At 46.3% G+C, this 19,715-nt stretch overlaps 1 protein-coding gene across 3 annotated transcripts in view; it reads left to right on the top strand.

The window, feature by feature from the left end:
• The window catches only part of Casp7 (caspase 7), a 37,810-nt gene extending 35,209 nt beyond the window's left edge, over positions 1-2,601 (top strand). For all 3 annotated transcript variants that reach the window (XM_050149764.1, XM_050149772.1, XM_050149759.1), the window contains exon 7: positions 1,041-2,601. In XM_050149764.1, the coding sequence (XP_050005721.1) occupies positions 1,041-1,291 (251 nt within the window). In that variant the 3' untranslated portion in view covers positions 1,292-2,601. The remainder of the gene's footprint in view (positions 1-1,040) is intronic.
• The last annotated feature ends 17,114 nt before the right edge of the window (positions 2,602-19,715 follow it).

Raw genomic sequence — 19,715 nt, 5'->3', positions numbered from 1 at the left:
GAGAGTCAGATTTCTTTCCCAGAGACTTTTGTGTGGTCTATGAGAAGCACATTTCTTGCCTGACAATGCCTACCATCCCAGATCAGGAACCTCCCTGTCCCCACCCCTAAAGTAGCCCGCAATACTTGCCTCTGCATTTTTTTCCAACAGGATTTACCCATAAACAGAAGTTTCTGTCCTGCCCAGTCTTGCAGCCGTTCAGTCCCAAAGAAAAACACAGAGGCTAGTATTAATTATAAACTGTTTGGCCTATTAGCTGAGAATTATTATTAACTAGCTCTTACAACTTAAAGTAACCCATAATTCTTATTTATGTTTAACCACATTACTTGGTACATTTTCTCAGTAAAGCATTCTCATCTTGCTTCCTCTGCATCTGGTTTGTGATTGCATCTCTGCCTTCCTCTTCCCAGCATTCTCCTTGTCTGGTTGCTCTGCCTTTACTTCCTGCCTGGCTACTGGCCAATCACTGTTTTATTAAACCAGTATGAGTGACAAATCTTTACAGTATACAAGAGCATTCTCCCATAGCATTTACCCTTCATTCTGTGTCTCCCAACAGTGAACACACACCTCAAAAGTCTCTGCAGCTCTTATAACTCTGTTTGCTGAGCTTGGGCTAGAAGCTTTCAACTCCTTCCAAGAGGGTGGTGAGGTGTTGCAAAGCTGTGAAACATCCTTCACTTTCCCTAGGGTCTCTCCACATAGCTCACTCTTGGGTGTCTCAGGTATTTCAGACACAGGAAATCCTGTGGCAATATCTGCCATCACTGGTCTTTAGTAACATGGTCTGTGATTGGTTTCCATGCTTGGATATCCAAAGCATGTTGAGCCTCTTCATGTGGTACTTCACACCCAAGATGTTTGATCTCCACACAGCCTGTGCATTGGTGACTTTGCTGCAGGAGGGAGGGAAATGGTCTCCAACCACCTAGGTCCCATTGGGCTGAGAGTCCATTCTTCCCAGTAGGTGGCACAGCTAGCAGGGTTGACTAATGGATCCTATCTCTCTCTCCCTTCCTCTCCCTCTCTGGCTGAAGGCTATTACTCATGGAGAAACCCAGGAAAAGGCTCCTGGTTTGTGCAGGCCCTCTGCTCCATGCTGAACGAGCACGGCAAAAAGCTGGAGATCATGCAGATACTGACCAGGGTGAACGACATGGTGGCCAGGCACTTCGAGTCCCAGAGTGATGATCCCCGCTTCAACGAGAAGAAGCAGATCCCCTGTATGGTCTCCATGCTCACCAAAGAACTCTTCTTCAGCCGGCCGTTGAGCATCCCTTCCAGCTGAGGACCAGCCGTCACTCACTGATGAGTCCAGTTGCGATTTTCTAATCATTTTGATGCTCTTGAATGTTCAGAAATGTTAAAGAGATTTAATTTCAGGAGAGTATGTTGATTCAGCAGGAGGAAATTTTCTGGTAATGTCTGATATTCTAGGTTTCTAGACTTTTTTTGTTTAATAATTTTGTTCATTGGATAGTTTTGCACTTTCCTTTTAAGTTTAATTTCTTGTTCATATTTCTTTTACCTGGTCATCACATTGAGTGATGAAATGCTATCTATGAAAATGACCTCTAGAGAAAACTCGGTGGTGGCATTAATGGAAAGCCAACGTCTTAGTCAAACTTGGCCAAGAGAATTCCAGTTCTTGACAAACAAATACAGCTATGATATTCATCGACCTCTCCTGGAAAACGTGGCTGTTGTGTAGAGTTGGCTAGGACAGATTCTTATGCAGACCTTCCCAGGGAAGTGAGAAAACAGTTCATATTCTAGGATGCAGGACTCAGTCTAGAAAAACAGCCATTCTAGGTGCTTCAATGGGGAATTCACTTAAGACGGTGATTAAGAAAAAGAGCCAAGCAGTAGCAATCTGCCTCGTGTGTGCCTGAGGCCCCAAGAGGAGGCTGGTTCCCTGGTCATCAGTAAGAACTGGGTTAGCACTGCCTCCTAAGAGCCAGGACCGCGGAGGGTTGTGGTGCATGGAGTCCTGCCAAGGACAAAGCCACTGTCTGAGATAGAAACCGAGCCGGAGCTGAGTCCGATGCTGAGACATCCCCAGGCCTACCCAGGCTTGTCCTCCTGTCCTCACCAGCGCCTCACCATTCCAAGGAACTTGCAAGCAGCTAGTGAGGCCCCCAGGGACTGAGGTCCCTGAGATGCAGAGCAGGGCAAGGGCTATTGAGCCAGGGAGTGGGTGTGACCGTGGCCCATATGTGAGCGTAGATAATCAGTCCCCCTGTATGCAGAGCAGTTTATCTGTTCATCGCTCGCCAGACCATCCACACAGGTGCTGAAGAACAATCTGTTTCTACTGCATGTGCAAAATAATGTTTTCGTATTTCAGATGCATCTGGAATTCTTTCAAATAGTCCAAGGTGGTTTTTTTTGTTTTTGTTTTTGTTTTTGTTTTTTTAGAATAATTTTTTGTTGCCTCTGATTCTACGAATGAAGCTTAGGGCAAAGGTCTTGGCGCTTTCTTTTCAAGGCGCCGTTTTCTTAAGAATTTGTTCGTTATACATTTCTGTTTTTTCCCATCTAATAAGTGTTAACAAATGTTCCTATTTATTAATTAAAATGTGGTTTAGTAACTCCTAACTGGCCCTGACTGCTTTCTTCTTGAAGTTATTTCAGGCAGAGAAATTAGGGAAAATTAAAAAAGAAGAAGAGGAGGAGGAGGAGGAAGAAGAGGAGGAAGAGTAAGAGGAAGAAGAAAAGAAGAAGAAGAGGAGGAGGGGGAGGAGGAGGAGGAAGAAGAGGAAGAAGACGACGTAGTAGTAGTAGTAGTAGTAGTAGTAGTAGTAGTTAGGAAATGGAGAAGATGACCCTACTGACTTGGTCTCCATACAAAGTACACACATTTATTCTGAAGCTAGAGCACAAAAAGTGTGCAATCGCCTAGAAGTCAAATCGTTTCATAAAAAGTGCTGGTTAACCTGTAAAAGCGTTTGGGATGGATTACCTCCTATTAATTTGGGTTGGGGGGAATCAGTGTTGTAAAAGTAGTCTTTCCACAAAGCAAATTGTTTAAGACCAACTTGTAGAACTTGTCCCTGGTCCCTGCCATCAAAACTACACCAGATGGTCACAGTTAAAGTAGAGACTATGACCCTCCAGCTGCCAGAGTCCACAGGTTGTTGTAAGCAAAGTAGGCTAGTGTAGAAATATAGGCATCCAAGTGTATGGACTGTTCATATTGGCCTAGCCATTGGTTTTATAAGTTCTGCCAAAGGGGAAGAAATGATCCCAAGGGCTAAGCTTTGATTATTTATTGATTTTAATGAAGTAAAGCCTTCTTTTTGCAAATTATTGACAACCAAGTTCATTTCTAAAATGAAATTATACATCTGTAGTTGTGCTCATGAGCGAGCTAAATCAAATGGTGAGAAATGGGGCCAGTGCTCTCTCAAGTGGAGACACTCGCGGGTCCCCGTGTTTCATTAGGCACCACAACCACCAAGCTCACTTCTCTTGCACATTATTCAGTATCTAGATTCTCTGCATCTGATTGGATCTCTAGTACATTCTCCACAGGCACATAAGTGATGTTTAATCCGTTACCACTTTGGGCATCAATGTCCATCCTTGTCCACTGCTAGTGCTGACTTTCTGCTTTTCATTGCAGAAGCATCACTTGATTCTCAGAGGCAGCTGGAGATAGTTTGTTTTAACTTTCCAAATGCTGTGGTTTGAATGAAAGACAACTCCAGAGATTCATGTAGTTTTCAACACCTGGTGCCCAGTTGGTGGTGCTGGTAGGGGAGGGCGGGGAACCTTTAGCAGACAGAGTCTTCCTAAAAGAAGTATGCCACAGGGAGCCAGCTTTGGGGGTTTATAGCACTGCCTCACACAAACCAGAAGGTAAAATGAACCCTTCCTTCCTGAGTTGCTTTTGGTCACGGTATTTTTTATCATAGCAAGAGAAGAGTGACCCCTGCTTATGTAGGTTACAAACAGTGGGTACTGCAGGTTGAGTGTGTAGTATCTAAAATATTCCAAAATGGTTTCGTGTACTCAAAAAGTCTGGGATTTGAGGTCGCTAGGATTAAGGATCCCTAGCTAGTAAAATCTATCCAAATAATCCCAAACCTAAAATTCTAAAATCTGAAACACTTCCGATTCCAGGCATTTAGCTCAGGGATCTACAACCTGTACTTTCAACTCCTTAAACCCTGTTAAGAAAGCATCCTCATTCTTGGGTGCTCATAGAGACAGTTTGCTTATCAAGATGAGATATCCTCTCCCACGTGGACCCAAGTTCATTCATAACTCTATGGCTGCACTTTTTTTTTGTTAGTGTGGGAGTTGTGCACATGCCATGGTGTGCAAGTGGCAGCCAGAGGATTGCTCTGTGGGGTCCGTTCTCTCCTTCCACCTTTATCTGGGTTCCAAGGATCAAACTCCAGATGCCAGGCTTTTCCAGCAAGCATCTTTACCTGCTGGGAGCAGTCCTTCCCAGTTCTCATTGGTCTGGAGAACTCAGGCTTTCCTTGCAGGAGAGCCCTGTGTCTTCATCACTTGAGTTTGCCGTGTGTGGTGTTAGGAGGGAGGCGGTGTTCTGAGTGGCGTCTGTGGGCACCATGCATGCAGAACTGGATTTCTGCCTGTTCTTCCTCAGGGTGCCATCAGCCTATTTAAGCAGTTGGCTATTTATACATTCACAGATTGTCCTCAGCTCTATTCCTGAGCACATTTCTGTAAACCATCATAAGCCCGTTGTGTTTATGAATTGCTTAAAACAGATTTCAAGATAAAGTAGTGGGATTTGTGCATGTGCCATTTAAAACCTTAGGCAGATGAACTCCTCTCTGTGAGAAAGCCTGTGGCATCTCCTGGAAAGTCACAGGCTCTGACTGACCTTCAGTCTCTTGCAGCTATCGCCTGCCGTATTTCATTGGCAGGCTTGCCCATGACCAAGCATTGCCTGCTTGTATCCTGGGTGCACACCCCTCCCTCCGATTGTTCCTCTTTGGGACCTTTCCCAAAATGCAGTGGGCTAGGCGAGCAGCTGTGGTAGGCGAGCAGCTGTGCTAGGCAAGCAGCTGTGCTAGGCAGGCAGCTGTGGTAGGTGGGCAGCTGTGGTAGGTGGGCAGCTGTGGTAGGCAGGCAGCTGTGGTAGGTGGGCAGCTGTGCTAGGCAGGCAGCTGTGGTAAGCGGACAGCTGTGGTAGGCGAGCAGCTGTGGTAGGTGGGCAGCTGTGCTAGGCGAGCAGCTGTGCTAGGCGAGCAGCTGTGCTAGGCGAGCAGCTGTGCTAGGCGAGCAGCTGTGGTAGGCGGGCAGCTGTGCTAGGCAGGCAGCTGTGCTAGGCGAGCAGCTGTGCTAGGCGAGCAGCTGTGCTAGGCGAGCAGCTGTGCTAGGCGAGCAGCTGTGGTAGCCATCAGTTTGCAGCAGCAGCTCATCTTGGTTCCCACAGTTGTAAGTGTAGCGGCATTTCACCTGTATTTTCATAAATAAAACTTGCCTGAGGATCAGAAAAGTAAAACAGCCACACTGGCCAGCCTTACAGACAAGTCAGTGATGACACACACCTTTAATCCCAGTAGCCACACTAGTTTCCATAGAAATCAGGCAGTAGTGGTACACACCTTTAATCCCACCTTAGAGGGGAATAAGACAGGAGGAGACAGCTCTCAGTCACAGTCTCATTCTTGAAGTTAAGATCACCATTTTGGACTGAGGTCGAGGTAAGAGCCAGTGACTGGCTGTTTTGCTTTTCTGACCTTCAGGTTGAACCCCAGTTTCTCTCTCTCTGAGTTTTTATTAATCGTGCTTCATGTAAGAATCCATGGGAGAACTAGTTCCAGGATGACCCCCAGGGTGCCAAGATCCGTGAATGCCCACATTCCATCAGATGACATTGTATTTGCACACAAGCCTGTGCATATCCCCTGTATATTTTTATTTTTCTGTACTTGTATATTGTGTGCATGTCTGTGGATGTGTAGGTGCCCATGTGTGGGCATGACACTGGAGTGTTGGAGACCAGCTTCAATAAGTATACCACTTGCCAGGGTAGGGGTACGGGGATTAGAAAAATGAGTAGAGAGAACAAAGATGCAAGTGAAAATAATAAAACAGAAACATAGGATAGTAGCGGCAGGGAGCTCCAGTGAATACTGAAATTGCCCATGGTTAATTTTCTATATGCTTTCATACCCCCAATAAAATGGGGGAGAAGGCAAAAACCTGCTTTAACTTGATACAAAGGACAACTACAGCAGTTACTTGCTTCAGTATTCTGAGACATCAAGCCATTAATTTGTGAGAAAAGCATTCTGTTGTTTAGGCAGTGAACCCACCCTAGACCAAGTATCCTGAAAGCAGACACTTCCTAAGTCATACCTCCTATTTCAAAAGAAGGAGCAGAAGTGTGCTTGAATTCTCTGACCTTCGGTCAGGGTAGAGAGGATGCACCTCTATGGGCCATCTTAATGTCCAAAACATCAAGTAACCACATCCTAGGTTGGGGTGTGTAGCCACAGTTGTTATCAACAACTCCAACTCCCTGACCTTCAGACGAGGTGGAGCAGGCTCACATTTTTGGACCTCCACAGTGAAGTTTTCCTCTATCACAGAGGCAGAGTTTCTCAGCTGAACCTGGAGCTTGCTATGTCAACTAGTAGACTAGCCAGCCTATCAGATGTGTTTGATCTTTGGTTGGTTGGGTCAGCAAATACTGAAGTGGAGAGGACTGACTGAAATAAGCCAGGAGGGCAAAGGGCAGTGTCCCAGCATCTCAGGGATACTTCCTGAGATGTATCACCTCAGATTCCTTCAACAAGAGTCTGGTTTTAGATCCGTGTGCTCATCACCTTGAAGGAGCACATATTTATGTAAGTGTTTTCCTCTACACTGAAATATGGGCCTCCAGCAATATCTTCAATGTCAGCCTAACTGGATTTGAAATTGTCCTGTGGACTTGAAGGAACAAAGGAGCAAGCTGGCTGAGGAACAGTTTTCTCTCTTGACTTTCTGAATGCTGATGTGATGTACTGGCCACCCCAGGCCCTGCCTCCATGCCTTCTCTACCAAGATAGACTGTGTGTCTTCAAACTGTGAGCCAAAATAAATCCTTTTGTTTAATTTCCTCTTTCTGTGAAAAAAACACACAGGCTAAGGCCCCTTATGGAAGAAAGGTTCGTCTGGCTCATAGTCTCAGGGTACAGACCATCGTTGTGTGGAAGTCAAGGCTACAGAAACCTGAAGCAACTAGTCACAGATCCACAGCCAACCACAGAAAGCAGTGAATTGATGCATGCCCATACTCAACAGGGGTTTTTCTCACTCTTTATCTAGTAGTCTGCCCACAGTGGGGAAGTCATCCCACCACAATTAACAGAAAGAAGGCAACCCCCTAACAGACGTAGCCAATCTCTTCAAGACACCCCGTACTGAGACTCCTTTCTCAGTGACTCTACATGGTGTTCGTTGACAGTCAGAACCAACAGTCATGCTTTCTTCAATTGCTACTGTTTGGTATGTTACCACAGCGATGAGAAAAGCAACTGATCAACCACCCAAGGTCCCCACCTCCAAATACGGCTAGAATGTCAGTTTGGGAATTAGACTTCCAGCACAGGAGCTGAAGTCACACTCAAGCCATAGCACCCCGCCCCCACGGCCTGTATAATATAGGCGTTTCATGTCTTATACCTGTCTCCATTCCAAAGCATTTGCTGCATGTTACAGTAGGTTCACCTGGATGCTCTCGGCGTGTCTGAGGATGTGAACTGCAGATGTCGAGATGTCTTCCTAAATAGAAAGGAAGTGTTGTAGCACGTGTCTTCACATATAGGCAGGAGCTGTTGCGCATTGAAGCCTGGAAGCTTGTTCCTCCACGCCCACCTCTCATCCTGCCCTTGCGACCTACGCCAGAGATGTATTCTCTCTCCTTGCTCGCGTGACCTTGGGTCACAGATCGCTTTCCTGATAGACCTCAGGAGCCTGGCATTAGATATTAAGTCATTCATTTGGATTTGTAAATCATAAACACAGACACACTAAAGACATACTTGGAGATTCCCAGCCAACACCTCACATTGATGTGAACAGGGAAGCTCCATTAGTTTGTAGATCCATGCATGAAGAGCCCTCTATAACATATGACCAACATCTGAAAATCCAGTGGTCCAATGAGATGAGCTGCCTTTGGCATTAGTTTTAGTTTATGTTTTATAAATACACCACCACGGTTTTCAGTAAAATTATTGAAGCATTTAAAGCCATACAGTGCCTGTGGAGTATAAATTTGGAAGGGTGGTAGCCTCAGATACACAAGACTGGGGACTTCTTGAATTTTGATGGGCTGGCTTGAGCAAATAGCGTGAGGCTGATGGAGGCACAGGAGAAGGAAGTGTCAGTGACAGGGTGGGTTTGGCCTACATTGTTAGTTTTTGCTTCGGTTGTTTAAGACGTATCTCAGTCAACAAATTGTCACCTTTTTTTAAAGCAAGAAAACATTGAGATGCTTAAAAATTAGACTGAGTTTGATCTAAGATCTGCTTCCATCTGAGCCATTTGGTCGCATGATACTCATGTGATCCCTCCGTTTCCTCATCCTCCTAGGAAGGTAACATGAAGATGAAAGGAGAGGATGGGAGTGGAGGGCTTGGGAGATGCTTGCATAAAGAACAATAAATAGTAGACATCCAAGATGGCGGTGACATGAAGATGTGATATGGAGGAGACGGTGGTGGCAGGAAATCCTGATGATGTGAGAATCAAGAACAGACCACCCACTTGCGCTTCCTGCCCCCAGACCTTTTGTTTGTTCGTGTTTTCTAACCTGTGTTGTCAAACTGAAGTCTTCCAGGATTGCAGGGACTGGCCGGTGGAGTGAATTTTTAACCCAACTCATTGCCAGATGTTGTGTTGTTGTGTGCTTCAAATGTGACCAAGAAATAATGCTCACCCCAGAAAAGATAAGCAAGCACCCGCTAAACTAACTAACTAGGAAGTTGTGTCTACGCAGCTCTAAATACAAATGGAGGCTGCCCCTCTGCCTGGGGCAGAGGCAAGTTGATAAGAAGAAATACTTTCCATTCTAGCCGCCAGAAAAATGGAGGGAACGTGAGGGTGGAGGAGGTTGGGGCTGCAGATAGATGGCTCCTTTAATGATTCCCAAACTTTGGGGTATCTGAACCTTCATAGAAGACTCCCGAAGCAGTTCCTTAGCCTGCTGTGCTCCCGCTGCAGTTCTGAAGGTCTGGGATGAAAACCAGGAATCTTTGTTCAACCACTACTGCTAGAATTTCCAATTCACACTCCAAGGAAGCAGGCTTCCTATGGTTTCTAAAGGGCTCTTAAGTTAAACAGCCAGAAAGGACAATCGAAGCACCGGGAGTATTGACTGTTTGCGACCTGCCTATCTGTCTGTTGGGTTGCAGTTTGAATGTGAAAAGCCCACACAGACTCTTGCATTTGGACCCCTGGTCTCCAGCAAGTGGAGCTTCTTCAGAGGGCTGTGCAGCCTTTGGGGCATGCAGTCAAGCTAGCAGCAGGGGCATTAGGAGCTGACCTTTAAGGTAAGATGCTGACTCCAGCTGTGTGTTTTCTGAAGTGTCAAGATGACAGGACCTGCTGCGTGTTCGTGCTGCTGTGAAGTCTTCTGCTTTTTCTTCCCTGGTGGATTAAGATCCTGAACATGAGGCAACCAAACCTTTGCTGGCTTCAGTTGCGCCTCAGGTGTGCTTATACAGCAATGAGGAACTAGCACGGCACCCTCTCCCCACACTGACTGGCAAAGGACTCCGGAGATTAATGCACTCAGGGCTGGGGTGCCCTTGCCCAGGAATTTTGGGAGTCTACCTAGGAATTTTAAACTCAAGGCAACTTACTGTGGAAGGCTGTGAAGTGTAAGAGAGACACAAACCAGCAGCCTTCAACAGGTTACCCCAGGGACACCGGCCTCTCTTGTCTCTGGAATAAATCCCCTTGACAGTCACTGCTAGACAAGAGGGGCCACTCATCTCCACAATGCGTACTGACATTTGAGTGTTTCCATCTTTAATAATGTGTATGTAGTAGGGAAACGTGCATTTAAGAGAGTGTTGGCTCCTCTGGAACTGGAGTTAAAAGCAGTTAGAAGATACCCAGCATGGGTACGGGAAACCAAGCTTTCCTGCTAGAGCAGTAGCTACTCTTAACCACTGAACCAGCTCTTCAGCCCCATTACTGATGTTTTTAAAGGAATTTATTTTTTCTGCAATGCCTTTCACAATTAATATTAACTAGATTGATGTTAAGTAGGGAAGGGAACAAATGATTCTCAAGCATTTCTTCTGGGTGTATAGAGCTGTTCTTAGACTCTTGGGAACAGCTCCTGCAGACTGCCCTGCTCCCCAGCTACCGTAAGTACTGGCAAGATGGAGCAAACAAATTCTTTTGCTTTTGGGCTGCTGGTTGTGATTTTGGTTGGCCTGAGGACGCCAGCCTTCTCCTTGAGCATGCATGAATTTCACAAATATTTACATAAGGCACAAAGAGCAGCTTATGCTGAAAAAGATATGGGTCACAGAAAACAGCTTCTCGGTACGCAGTGATAGCCCGTTACCTAGAATCAACTATAAATTATTTGCCCCTCAGCTTCAGCAAATGTGCTTAAAGAACACTGTGCCTGGGTTAATTTAGAGTTTGGCATACTGGCAATGATTGCAATGTCTTTCTTCAAAAGCTTTGTGGTGACACTCTTTTTCATGGCTAAAAATAAGGTTTCCAAGAATATGTGTACATCTTAAGGATTGCTGTATTGATAACACATTTAATCTCCCGAGCCACCCACATGGAATGGAGAAGGTCTACTCAGTGGTTGTTCCAAGGCCCAGGAGCTTCAGAAAGGAAGCTGAGCAAAGCACAAGGCTGGACTAGTGCAGAGATGAAGCTGTTAGTGTCATCCCCTTTTCTCCTAGTACACAAGCCGAGAAAAGCCATATGGTGTCAGACAACCTCAGCTTCAAATCCCAACTCCACTGCTTCATATTAGACAACCCATAGGACTCTCAACCATTCCAAACCTGTTCTCCATCTTAGATAGGAATCGTTCTGTTTACTCTTTCTCTCCAAGGGTGAAGTGAGACCAAGCACATAGCACAATGCATAGAATACAGGAAGCAGCCAATGTTTTTATGTCTGACCCTATGATAACGTGTGACACAGAAAGGTTCTTAGGAAAGGGGGTGAGGGTAAGGGCTACAGATGGTATTTTGATGTACACGAGGTACTTTCTAAGGATAATGATTGTCTATGCACAGGAAAGGAGGGCTCTAGAGGCAAAAGAAGGGCATATATCACTCACCTGAGCTGTGTAAGAGGAGACCACCTCTAGAATTCCCAGAGTGCCTAGAGAAAATGTCATCAATAGTCCACATGGTGTCGCCTTTGTCAAAATCAGATTGTTGTCAAGACAACAACGTGCACATGTCTGGAGGCCAGTATATGTGTTTCTGAAATCAGGAACTGTCACAGAGAACTGGAACCACGACTTTGCATAGAGGACTCACACCTTACACTCCAACCTGGCAACTGCCTGTCCAGCCTCAGATGGATGCTCCTTGCATTTGGTTCTCCCCACCATGGTTCACTGTTTTGTGATGCTCATGGAGTTCTCTGCATTTCTTTGCATCTCCCTTTGCTTCCCATAGTCTCCTGTGGATGCATAATCCCATTGCATGATTTGTTTCCAAAACAGCTTCATCGTCTTTGGAGAAGCTCTTTCTGTTAGGGCAGCACCAAATACATCTGACTTTTTGATGTCCTTCTGTATATGTGTTGCTATTACTGGTTAATGAATAAAGCTGCTTTGGCCTATGGAAGGGCAGAATATGGCCAGGCTGGAAGAGCTATAGAGAAAAAGTAGGTGGAGTCAGGGAGATGCCATGTAGCTGCCAAAGGAGACAGACACCTGAACTTTACTGGTAGGCCACAGCCTCGTGGTGATACATAGATGAATAGAAATGGGTTAATTTAAGATGTAAGAGCTAGCTAGGAATATGCCTAAGCTATTGGCCAAACAGTATTGTAATGAATATATAGTTTCTATGTCATTATTTGGAACTGGGCAGCCAGAAAACCAATACACAGCCTCCATTTACAAATTGTAGATAAAATTTTATTTTGGTGTAAGTACTCACCAAGTATTGGATGGAACGTTCCATGCCCCTCCTACTTTGATGTGGTTTTTATAAATTACTTTTGTTACTGTTTTGTTTCTGTATTTGTTTAGCTAAATCTGATAGCCCTGGAGCTAATGCTGCAGAACGTTGTTCTAGCATCGTTGTCTCGTGAGTCTGTTGGGAGAAGCCAGGGTAATAACTTGCAGGGAAAAAAAAGTTTTTCAGACTCCATAAACATATACAATCATTAAGGACCCATTTCTTTTGGTGGGTGTTTTTGAGAAAATACTGACTCATCTCAAGCAGAAGATGTTGGAGGAAGACCTGTTTGTTGGTTCCCGGCCTCCTGAAATAATCACACAGAAACTGCATTAATTAAATCACGGCTTGGTCCATTAACTCTAGCTTCTTATTGGCTAACTCTTACATATTAATTTAACCCATTTCTATTCATCTGTGTATCGCCACATGGCTGTGGCTTACCGGCTAAAGTTCTGTTTGGCTCTGGCAGGACTCAATGACTTCTCTCTGACTCTGCCCTTCTTTCTCCCTGCGTTCGGTCCAGTTCTCCCCACCTAGCTCTGCTCTCCAGCAGTGGCTCCATGACTTCTCTCTCTCTCTCTCTGCCTTTCTTTTTCTCATGCTATAGGCCAAGCCAGTTTCTTTATTCATTAACCAATAAAAGCAACACATAGACAGAAGGACCTTCCACAACAAAAGGACAAATCCTTGTGGAGCTCAGGAGATGGATGAGCCTGTCTAGGTAGGCTTCTATAGACCACAAGGAGAGGGACCAAATATGACGGTTCTCCACCACAGACACCTTAGCAACACTATAGCCTCTGTGGTATTGATCACTTCATCCCAGAGTGAGGCTGGGCTCAGGAGTCTGTGTTCAATCCTTGCAGGTGGAGGTGGACACCTGGGGAGAAATGGGGAAGGGTGAGTTGACTAGGTAGAAAGCTGGAACCTAAGGAAGGTCTCACCCTCTAGGGAGTCTGGATAAATGGAGATAGGAAAAGCAAGGGGGCAGAGGAAATTTGTTAAAGTGAACATCTTCAATCGGCTTTTTTGTTTGTTTGTTTGTTTGATTGATTGATTGATTGATTATAAGAAATCACAGCTCCTGCACCTAAGGCTCAGGGAACATCGGGAAGAGAGGGCAGGAGCATCCTGAGAGCCAGAGGAGCAGGATGTCTTCTGGAACTGAGTCTCTTAGAAATGTCAGGGAGGCTACACCTGTGAAGTGTCACCAACATGGCTGCCTGAACAAGAATGAAGCCAGTAGACAGCTAACATGGAAAGGATAAATCTTGTGGGGCCTCCACCCTAGACAAAGAACCACAGACCACTAAGGAACGCTGAGAGGAGGGGGAATGCAGGGAAAGTTCCTAGTGGTCAGCCCTGAAGTCACAAACACACACAGACTGTAGACAACAGTTGAAGGAACGGGCACATGGATTTGATCTAAAGCAGGAAGTGTGTGGGAGAAGCTAGCAAGAGAAAAGGGAAAGGGGAAAATGATGTAATGATATTTTAATTTTATAAAAATATAAATCTAGGTGTGATGGTCAGCTTGACAGGAGCCAAAACCAGCAAGAAGCCACTCCTCTGGGCATAGCCACAGGGGATTTTCCAGACTAGATTAATCAAGGTGGACAGACAATGCCCGTAATGTGAGCAGCGCCATTCCACACCTGGTGAGTCGGAGAAGTTAACTGCCTAAGCAATGGCTGGACACAATAGAGCCAGATGCCTTATGCTCCTGCCCCCAATGATAGCCTACACCCCACCCCCATCCTTCCCCCATAACAGACTGCCCCATCCCCATCCTTCCCCCAATAACAGAGTGCCCCCCACTTCCCCCAATGGCAGACTGCCCCACCCCCACACTGTGACCCAGAGTTACCCTAAGTTGTTTTCCTCAGGTGTTTTGTCAGTCCTGTGAGGGAAACCTAACACAAAGCAGCCTGGCCACTCTAAAATCAGACCTGGGTATGGACTACAGGTGATGGATTAGCACAAGGTAAGGAATGCTGGCACCGTGGGCCATGTCCCTGCAGCCAGGCAGCCAATGGGAGCAAAGTTCACTCTCATTTGAGGGTACAGGGAAAACCAGTTTGTGACTGAACATTGTTGTGTTGGAGGGGTTTACTTTCAACAAATCGCAGTCGGCCCTTAAGTTCTTTCCTGGCTTGACGAGGCTTGTGGGGGGCTGAAGGCCAATTTCTCTTTCAGGAGATGTGGGCGGGGACACAAAAACTTACCCAGCTGTCCTCTCAGCAGAACCACAGCTCCGTGAGGGCTCGCCACTCGTCCTTAGCCATCAACGGCACTTGAAATGGCCGTATTTATAGTGACCTGTCTGTACATTTCATTAAGTGTTCCTTCAACTGTGTGTAAAGTGCTCTTCCACACTGGGGATATAGCAGAAGATAAAACAGTCTTACTCCTGGAAGAACTCGTGTTTTGGTCGAGAGCACTGATAGTTAACACAGTTCTGTGTACCAGGAAATATTAAGTAGCAAGATCAATAAGATATGGAGACCATAAACAACAAAGTGGGAGGTTGGGCAAGAATGACTGGGAAAGTCTTCTCTGGGGAGATTAACATCTAGTGGGCTGGGGGTGGAGAAGGGAGGCAGAGCAGAGACCTTGTGGCCCCTCCCACCAGGCCTAAGTGAGAGACAGCGAGAAAACCAGGGTTCCAGGAATAATGGTGAAAGGAATGTTGACAGACTGCTGGCCTTTCAGTCTTCAGTCTCCTGCAATGTCTTCCTTACCCGTGTCTGTAATGTCTAGCTGAGTCAGTCTGGCCCCTCCTCCCATCTCTAGACCCTCAGTTTATGTTTTTGAATTCGCTTTTGGCCGTACACAGTACCATATTCCTGAGTTCTGGAGATTGTTGTGTGGAACCATTATTTCGCCTATTATAAATTCTGTCTTCTTCATCCTTGAAACCTTGGTTGAGTGTAGAATATTAAGCTCCTGTTATACTGATTTTCTTAGCCTCAAAACTCTGAGTGCAGGGTACCCATGTGCCTATTGAAACTCCTTTCTGCAGTCGTCCGTGGTGACGAGACAGCCAATCGTATCAGTCAGTGCTCTTTGACCACTGGCTTTGCCTGGGAATGCCCATGGCCTCCAAAGCTGAGAAGCTACCTGTACCAGTGAATCTCTGTCTTCCTGATGGCTGGCAGGAGGCAGTGTATAAATACCCCAGCTCTCAATTCTGGATGGACTAACTCCAGCACTCATCTCCCCCAGATCATACCCCCTCCAGATTTCTTCATGTGGCCCTCCAGAACCACTCCTCTATCCCTTGCCCCCACCATGGCTCTCAGCAGGTAGATGATCTTGCCTCTTCTCATCCATGCCGATTGTAGTAGGAGACTGCTCATTTGTTTTCTGGTCGCTCAGACCTGAATAATCACACAGAAACTATATTAATTACAACACTATTTTGCCAATAGCTTATGCATATTTCTAGCTAACTCTTACATGTTGAATTAACCCATTTCTATTAACCTGTGAATCACCACAAGGCTGTGACCTTCCAGTAAGCTTCTGGCTGCCAGCTGACGTCTTTCTCCTTTGGCAGCTACACCCCATATCTCTGTTTGGATTTCCCACCTGGCTTTACTCTACTGGGTCATTGGCCAAAACAGCTTCTTTAATAACCAATGGGAACAAACATAATCATAGAATACAGAGGGGCACCCTTTCACAAGCAGGTCTTCTAAAATCGCGAGGACCTTCACCTCACCAAATCCAGGAGATGCATCCCAGTCGGATGACAGAGGACATGGCTGACCTCCCTAAACATTGCTTCTTTCTGATATCATGTTGCTGGCTCTCTCCTCGTCTTTTCTCCTTTGCTGACGTCTCCCCATCTCTTCCCATCCCCAGTTTCTCCACTTTGTCTGTTCTGGTCATGGTTTTGGCAGTGATGTTGGCCATCCCAGGGCCTCTGCTGTGGCAGTGTGGTCTCTCTTCCATGGCTACAAATCTCCTCACAGTCTGGTAACCCTTCCCTCTCTCTGATTTCACCAGGCTTAGATATGGTAAAGGCTTGCAGCTAGTGGGCCCTGGCATTTCACCATGCCTGACTGGCTCCCTTAACCCAACCGACACCTCTGTAAATAACCCTTAGTGAGTCTCCCCATGTCCACTCCGAGCCAAGGGATCCTGACAGACACCCTGGTTATTTCCACACTGGTGTGTCTCTTTCTCTATTCCCATAGTGCCTGCTATCCAATTCATACCAATAAACATTGAAATTAAATATTCCCCCTTTTAATATAACCAACTGAAATAGGAGATTGTGATGGCTAATTTTGGTTGTCAACCCGACATACTTGGGAAGAGGGACCCTCAATGGAGAAACTGCCTCTATCAGACTGGCCTGTGGGCATCTTTCTTGTTCCATTGATGGAGGAGGGAACAGCCCACTATAGGTGGCACCATCCCTAGACAGGTGGGCCTGAGCTATTGTGTATGAGAGGTAGCTTGGCCACATTTCCCTGTGGCGTCTGCTTCAGATCTCGTTTGACTTCCTGTCTGCACTTCCCTCAATAATGGGTTGTGACCTGTGAGCTGAAATATACCCTTTCCTTCATGGTGTTTATTGTAGCAACAGAAAGCAGGCTAGAGCAGAGCTTGAAAGAGATTAAAACATTGAAGAAAAAAACCACATTTCCCAATACAAAAGGACAATAACAAAAGCACAATACCAATTGGAGTATAATCTTATTATATGGGGTTTATCTGATTCCTTGAATTTATGATTCATATAAATTTATCTATAGCCTACTTTCTCTTATATGGTTCAGGAAATGGATGGCCAATTAGTTCTATTATGTTTGAAGTTGAAAATTGGGCCACTCACACCACAAGCAGCAGGAAAGCCCCATCATTGACTCACAGAGACCGGAAGTCATTTTACATCCTGGACAATATAAAGGGCAGTGGAAGGTAAGTTTCTGTGTGGGGACCACTGCTCCTGGGGCCCTCCTCCTCTCTCCCTTCATCTTCTGTACTGAGAACTGCAGCCCCTTTCCCTGTCCAGCAAGACCCCACAGCTCATGGACAGCCACAATGACAGGATTAACATTTAGGACAGGAGAAAGAAAGGGAGTAAAAGGAGGGAGCCGCCTAGCATCCCTCCTCCCTCTTAGCATCCCTCCTCCCTCCTATCTTGTCTCCAAACCTCCCTTCTCCCTCCTAGCTTCACTGCCATACTGTCTCCTGAGTCTGGAATCTTTGATTTGCCCTTTATTGCCTATCTCCATTCTCCCTGCTATGTGGACCCAAATGTCATTTTGAAATAAAAATAAACATGACTTCAGCACTATATGGATCTAAAAGTCCTCGTTGGCGTCTGTGTCTTTGCTTTTACCAATGAATCCAATATAAAAGTGTGTGTGTGTGTGTGTGTGTGTGTGTGTTTAAGGGGGAGGAAATTGTTAACTTTATTATGTTTTTCTGTTTCTAAAACCTTTATAGGCCACAGCCAAGGCTCCATTCACAATCATATTATAGAACAAACAAGAAAAAAAAACCCTCTTTTTGGAAACTTCCAAAGGATGTTGTTCCATTACCTGGATACCCACATGGAGGATGAAACAACTTAGTCCTCAGTTCGTTGATCTCATTGTCACTGATCTTCTCTGTACTGCTCAGTTCAGTGGCCTGAGTCCTGCAGCTGCTCTACTTTGGGGGCACAAGTGAGTCCAGGGCCTTGCACACAGTCTACCACCCTGCCGGGCAGTCACTCTATTTTTAAGATTACTCAAATTTGTTCTTTCTAAGAACCACCCCTCTTCCAGCCAGCTTGGACCATCAGTCTCTGACCTCACCAGGACTCCCACTCCAAGGAGCCCATTTCCGTTTCCTTTATCCATGTGTCTCTTTACGCCTTCCCTCTTTATACCCCTTTGATTCCATGGGTCATCATCTGAGCACTCACTTGTCAGTACACCTAACTCCTCGGTTCTTTTGTGGTACCTCCCTAGCAGATGCTAGCCCAGAATGGAGGCACCTACCCACCCACCCTCCATGAATTTCCCATATCTGCTCCAGAACCGAAGATTGTCACGCATAAGACAAATCTGTGTCTTGCTTCTTAACGGTTGTGAACCTCAATGGACCTACAGTGCTTCTAGCATTGGGAAAGGCAGAGGCAGGACATCTCTGAAGGATCCCCGAGGGTTCTGAAATGTGAATAGAGAAATAAATAGGATGGAACCAAGGAAACTGACCAGTGTAGATAAGACCCGGGTGAGAGCAACCTAGAAACCAAGTAAAGAGGGCTTCAGCGAGGGTGGCCACTGCCATTGCCTTTTTGAGCAAAGTCTGTCATTGAGGCTGCTATGTGTGACCAGCCAGGGGAAGGCCAGTGCCGGGGGCTGCTGCTCGCTCACTCCATCCCTTCAGCTGTCTTCTCGCACAAAGCCCAGCCTAGCTCATCAGCTTTGCAGGAGGAGAGGAAATGGCAGTTTCAGCTAGGAGAGGTCAGTCAGCATAGCTGACATGCCGAAGGAATGAGGAAGGCCGAAAGTCTTGAGGCTGCAGAGAGGGTGAAGAGGCGATTGGTTTATCGTGAGGTGGTGGGAAGGACAGCAAAGCTAGGGAGGTGCAGCTGAAAAACAGAGGCTAAAAGTTTTTAAGGGTCACGCAGAGGTAGGCCATTTCAAGGTGACCTTGGAGGGAGGAAGGAACAGAGTGGTGGATGCTGTCAGTGTGGTACCGGCTCCTTAGTCTGCCTGGCTCAAAGATGACTTCATCAAAGATGCTCATCTTTTCAGGGTCTGTGTATCCGTAACACAGGCCCACCACCATGAGCAGACTGTGAGAGACACGACAGCTCTCTGTGGGGAGATCGGTCGGCAGAAACACAGTGTTTGTCTCACTGGATCGCAGTCTTGTGGAGGATGAGACAGTCATGGATTAAATGAGCAGACAATGAGCGCAAAATGAAGAGTAGTGAAATGTGCCCCCAAAGTTTACACAGGGCCAGATGGTGTCCTGAGAGGGGGGGAGGAGGGGAGGAGGGAGGAGAGGAGAGGGGGGGAGAGAGAGAGGTCCCTGAGAAGAGAGGCACGAGCAAGATCTGGAGGATGAGCAGGAGTTAGCCAGGGGAGGAGTTTAGGGAAGAGTAAGTTAGAGGGTGGGGACAGGGTGGAAGACCAGGAAGGCTAGTGCATGGAGATCAAGGGACAGGCTTCGCTTCCGCAGCCCTTCCCAGAGAGGAGGCCAGGCTGGTGCACAGCTGCCATCCCTGCCTGCCTGGCTGAGCCCTGACTTCATTCCCGTGACAGTGGAAAGAATCATAACCAGTCCAAGCCAAAGAGACTCCATCTCTTCTTGGTTCTGAGACTGGTCGTGAGGTGGCATGACCAGTCCAATCAAATGCAATGGGAAATCTTCCTGAGGCCTTGTAGGAAAACTGTCCCTCCCTGATGTAGAAAGGACTTAACAGGGATTCTTGTCCCCCCCACATCTCTTCCCTGGGGATTGGATGCTTTCTTGTGAGAATGTGATAAATATGGCAGACGACCATGTCTGAAACAATCAGAGTCACAAAGCCAGCGTTAGAAATTC

This window comes from Alexandromys fortis, unplaced genomic scaffold (assembly GCF_014885135.2).
Source record: "Alexandromys fortis isolate MF-2015 unplaced genomic scaffold, M_Fortis_MF-2015_v1.1 scaffold_16, whole genome shotgun sequence".
NCBI lineage: Eukaryota > Metazoa > Chordata > Mammalia > Rodentia > Cricetidae > Alexandromys > Alexandromys fortis.
The sequence above is the reverse complement of the archived record's forward strand: the minus strand, read 5'-3'. Positions and strand labels throughout refer to the sequence as shown.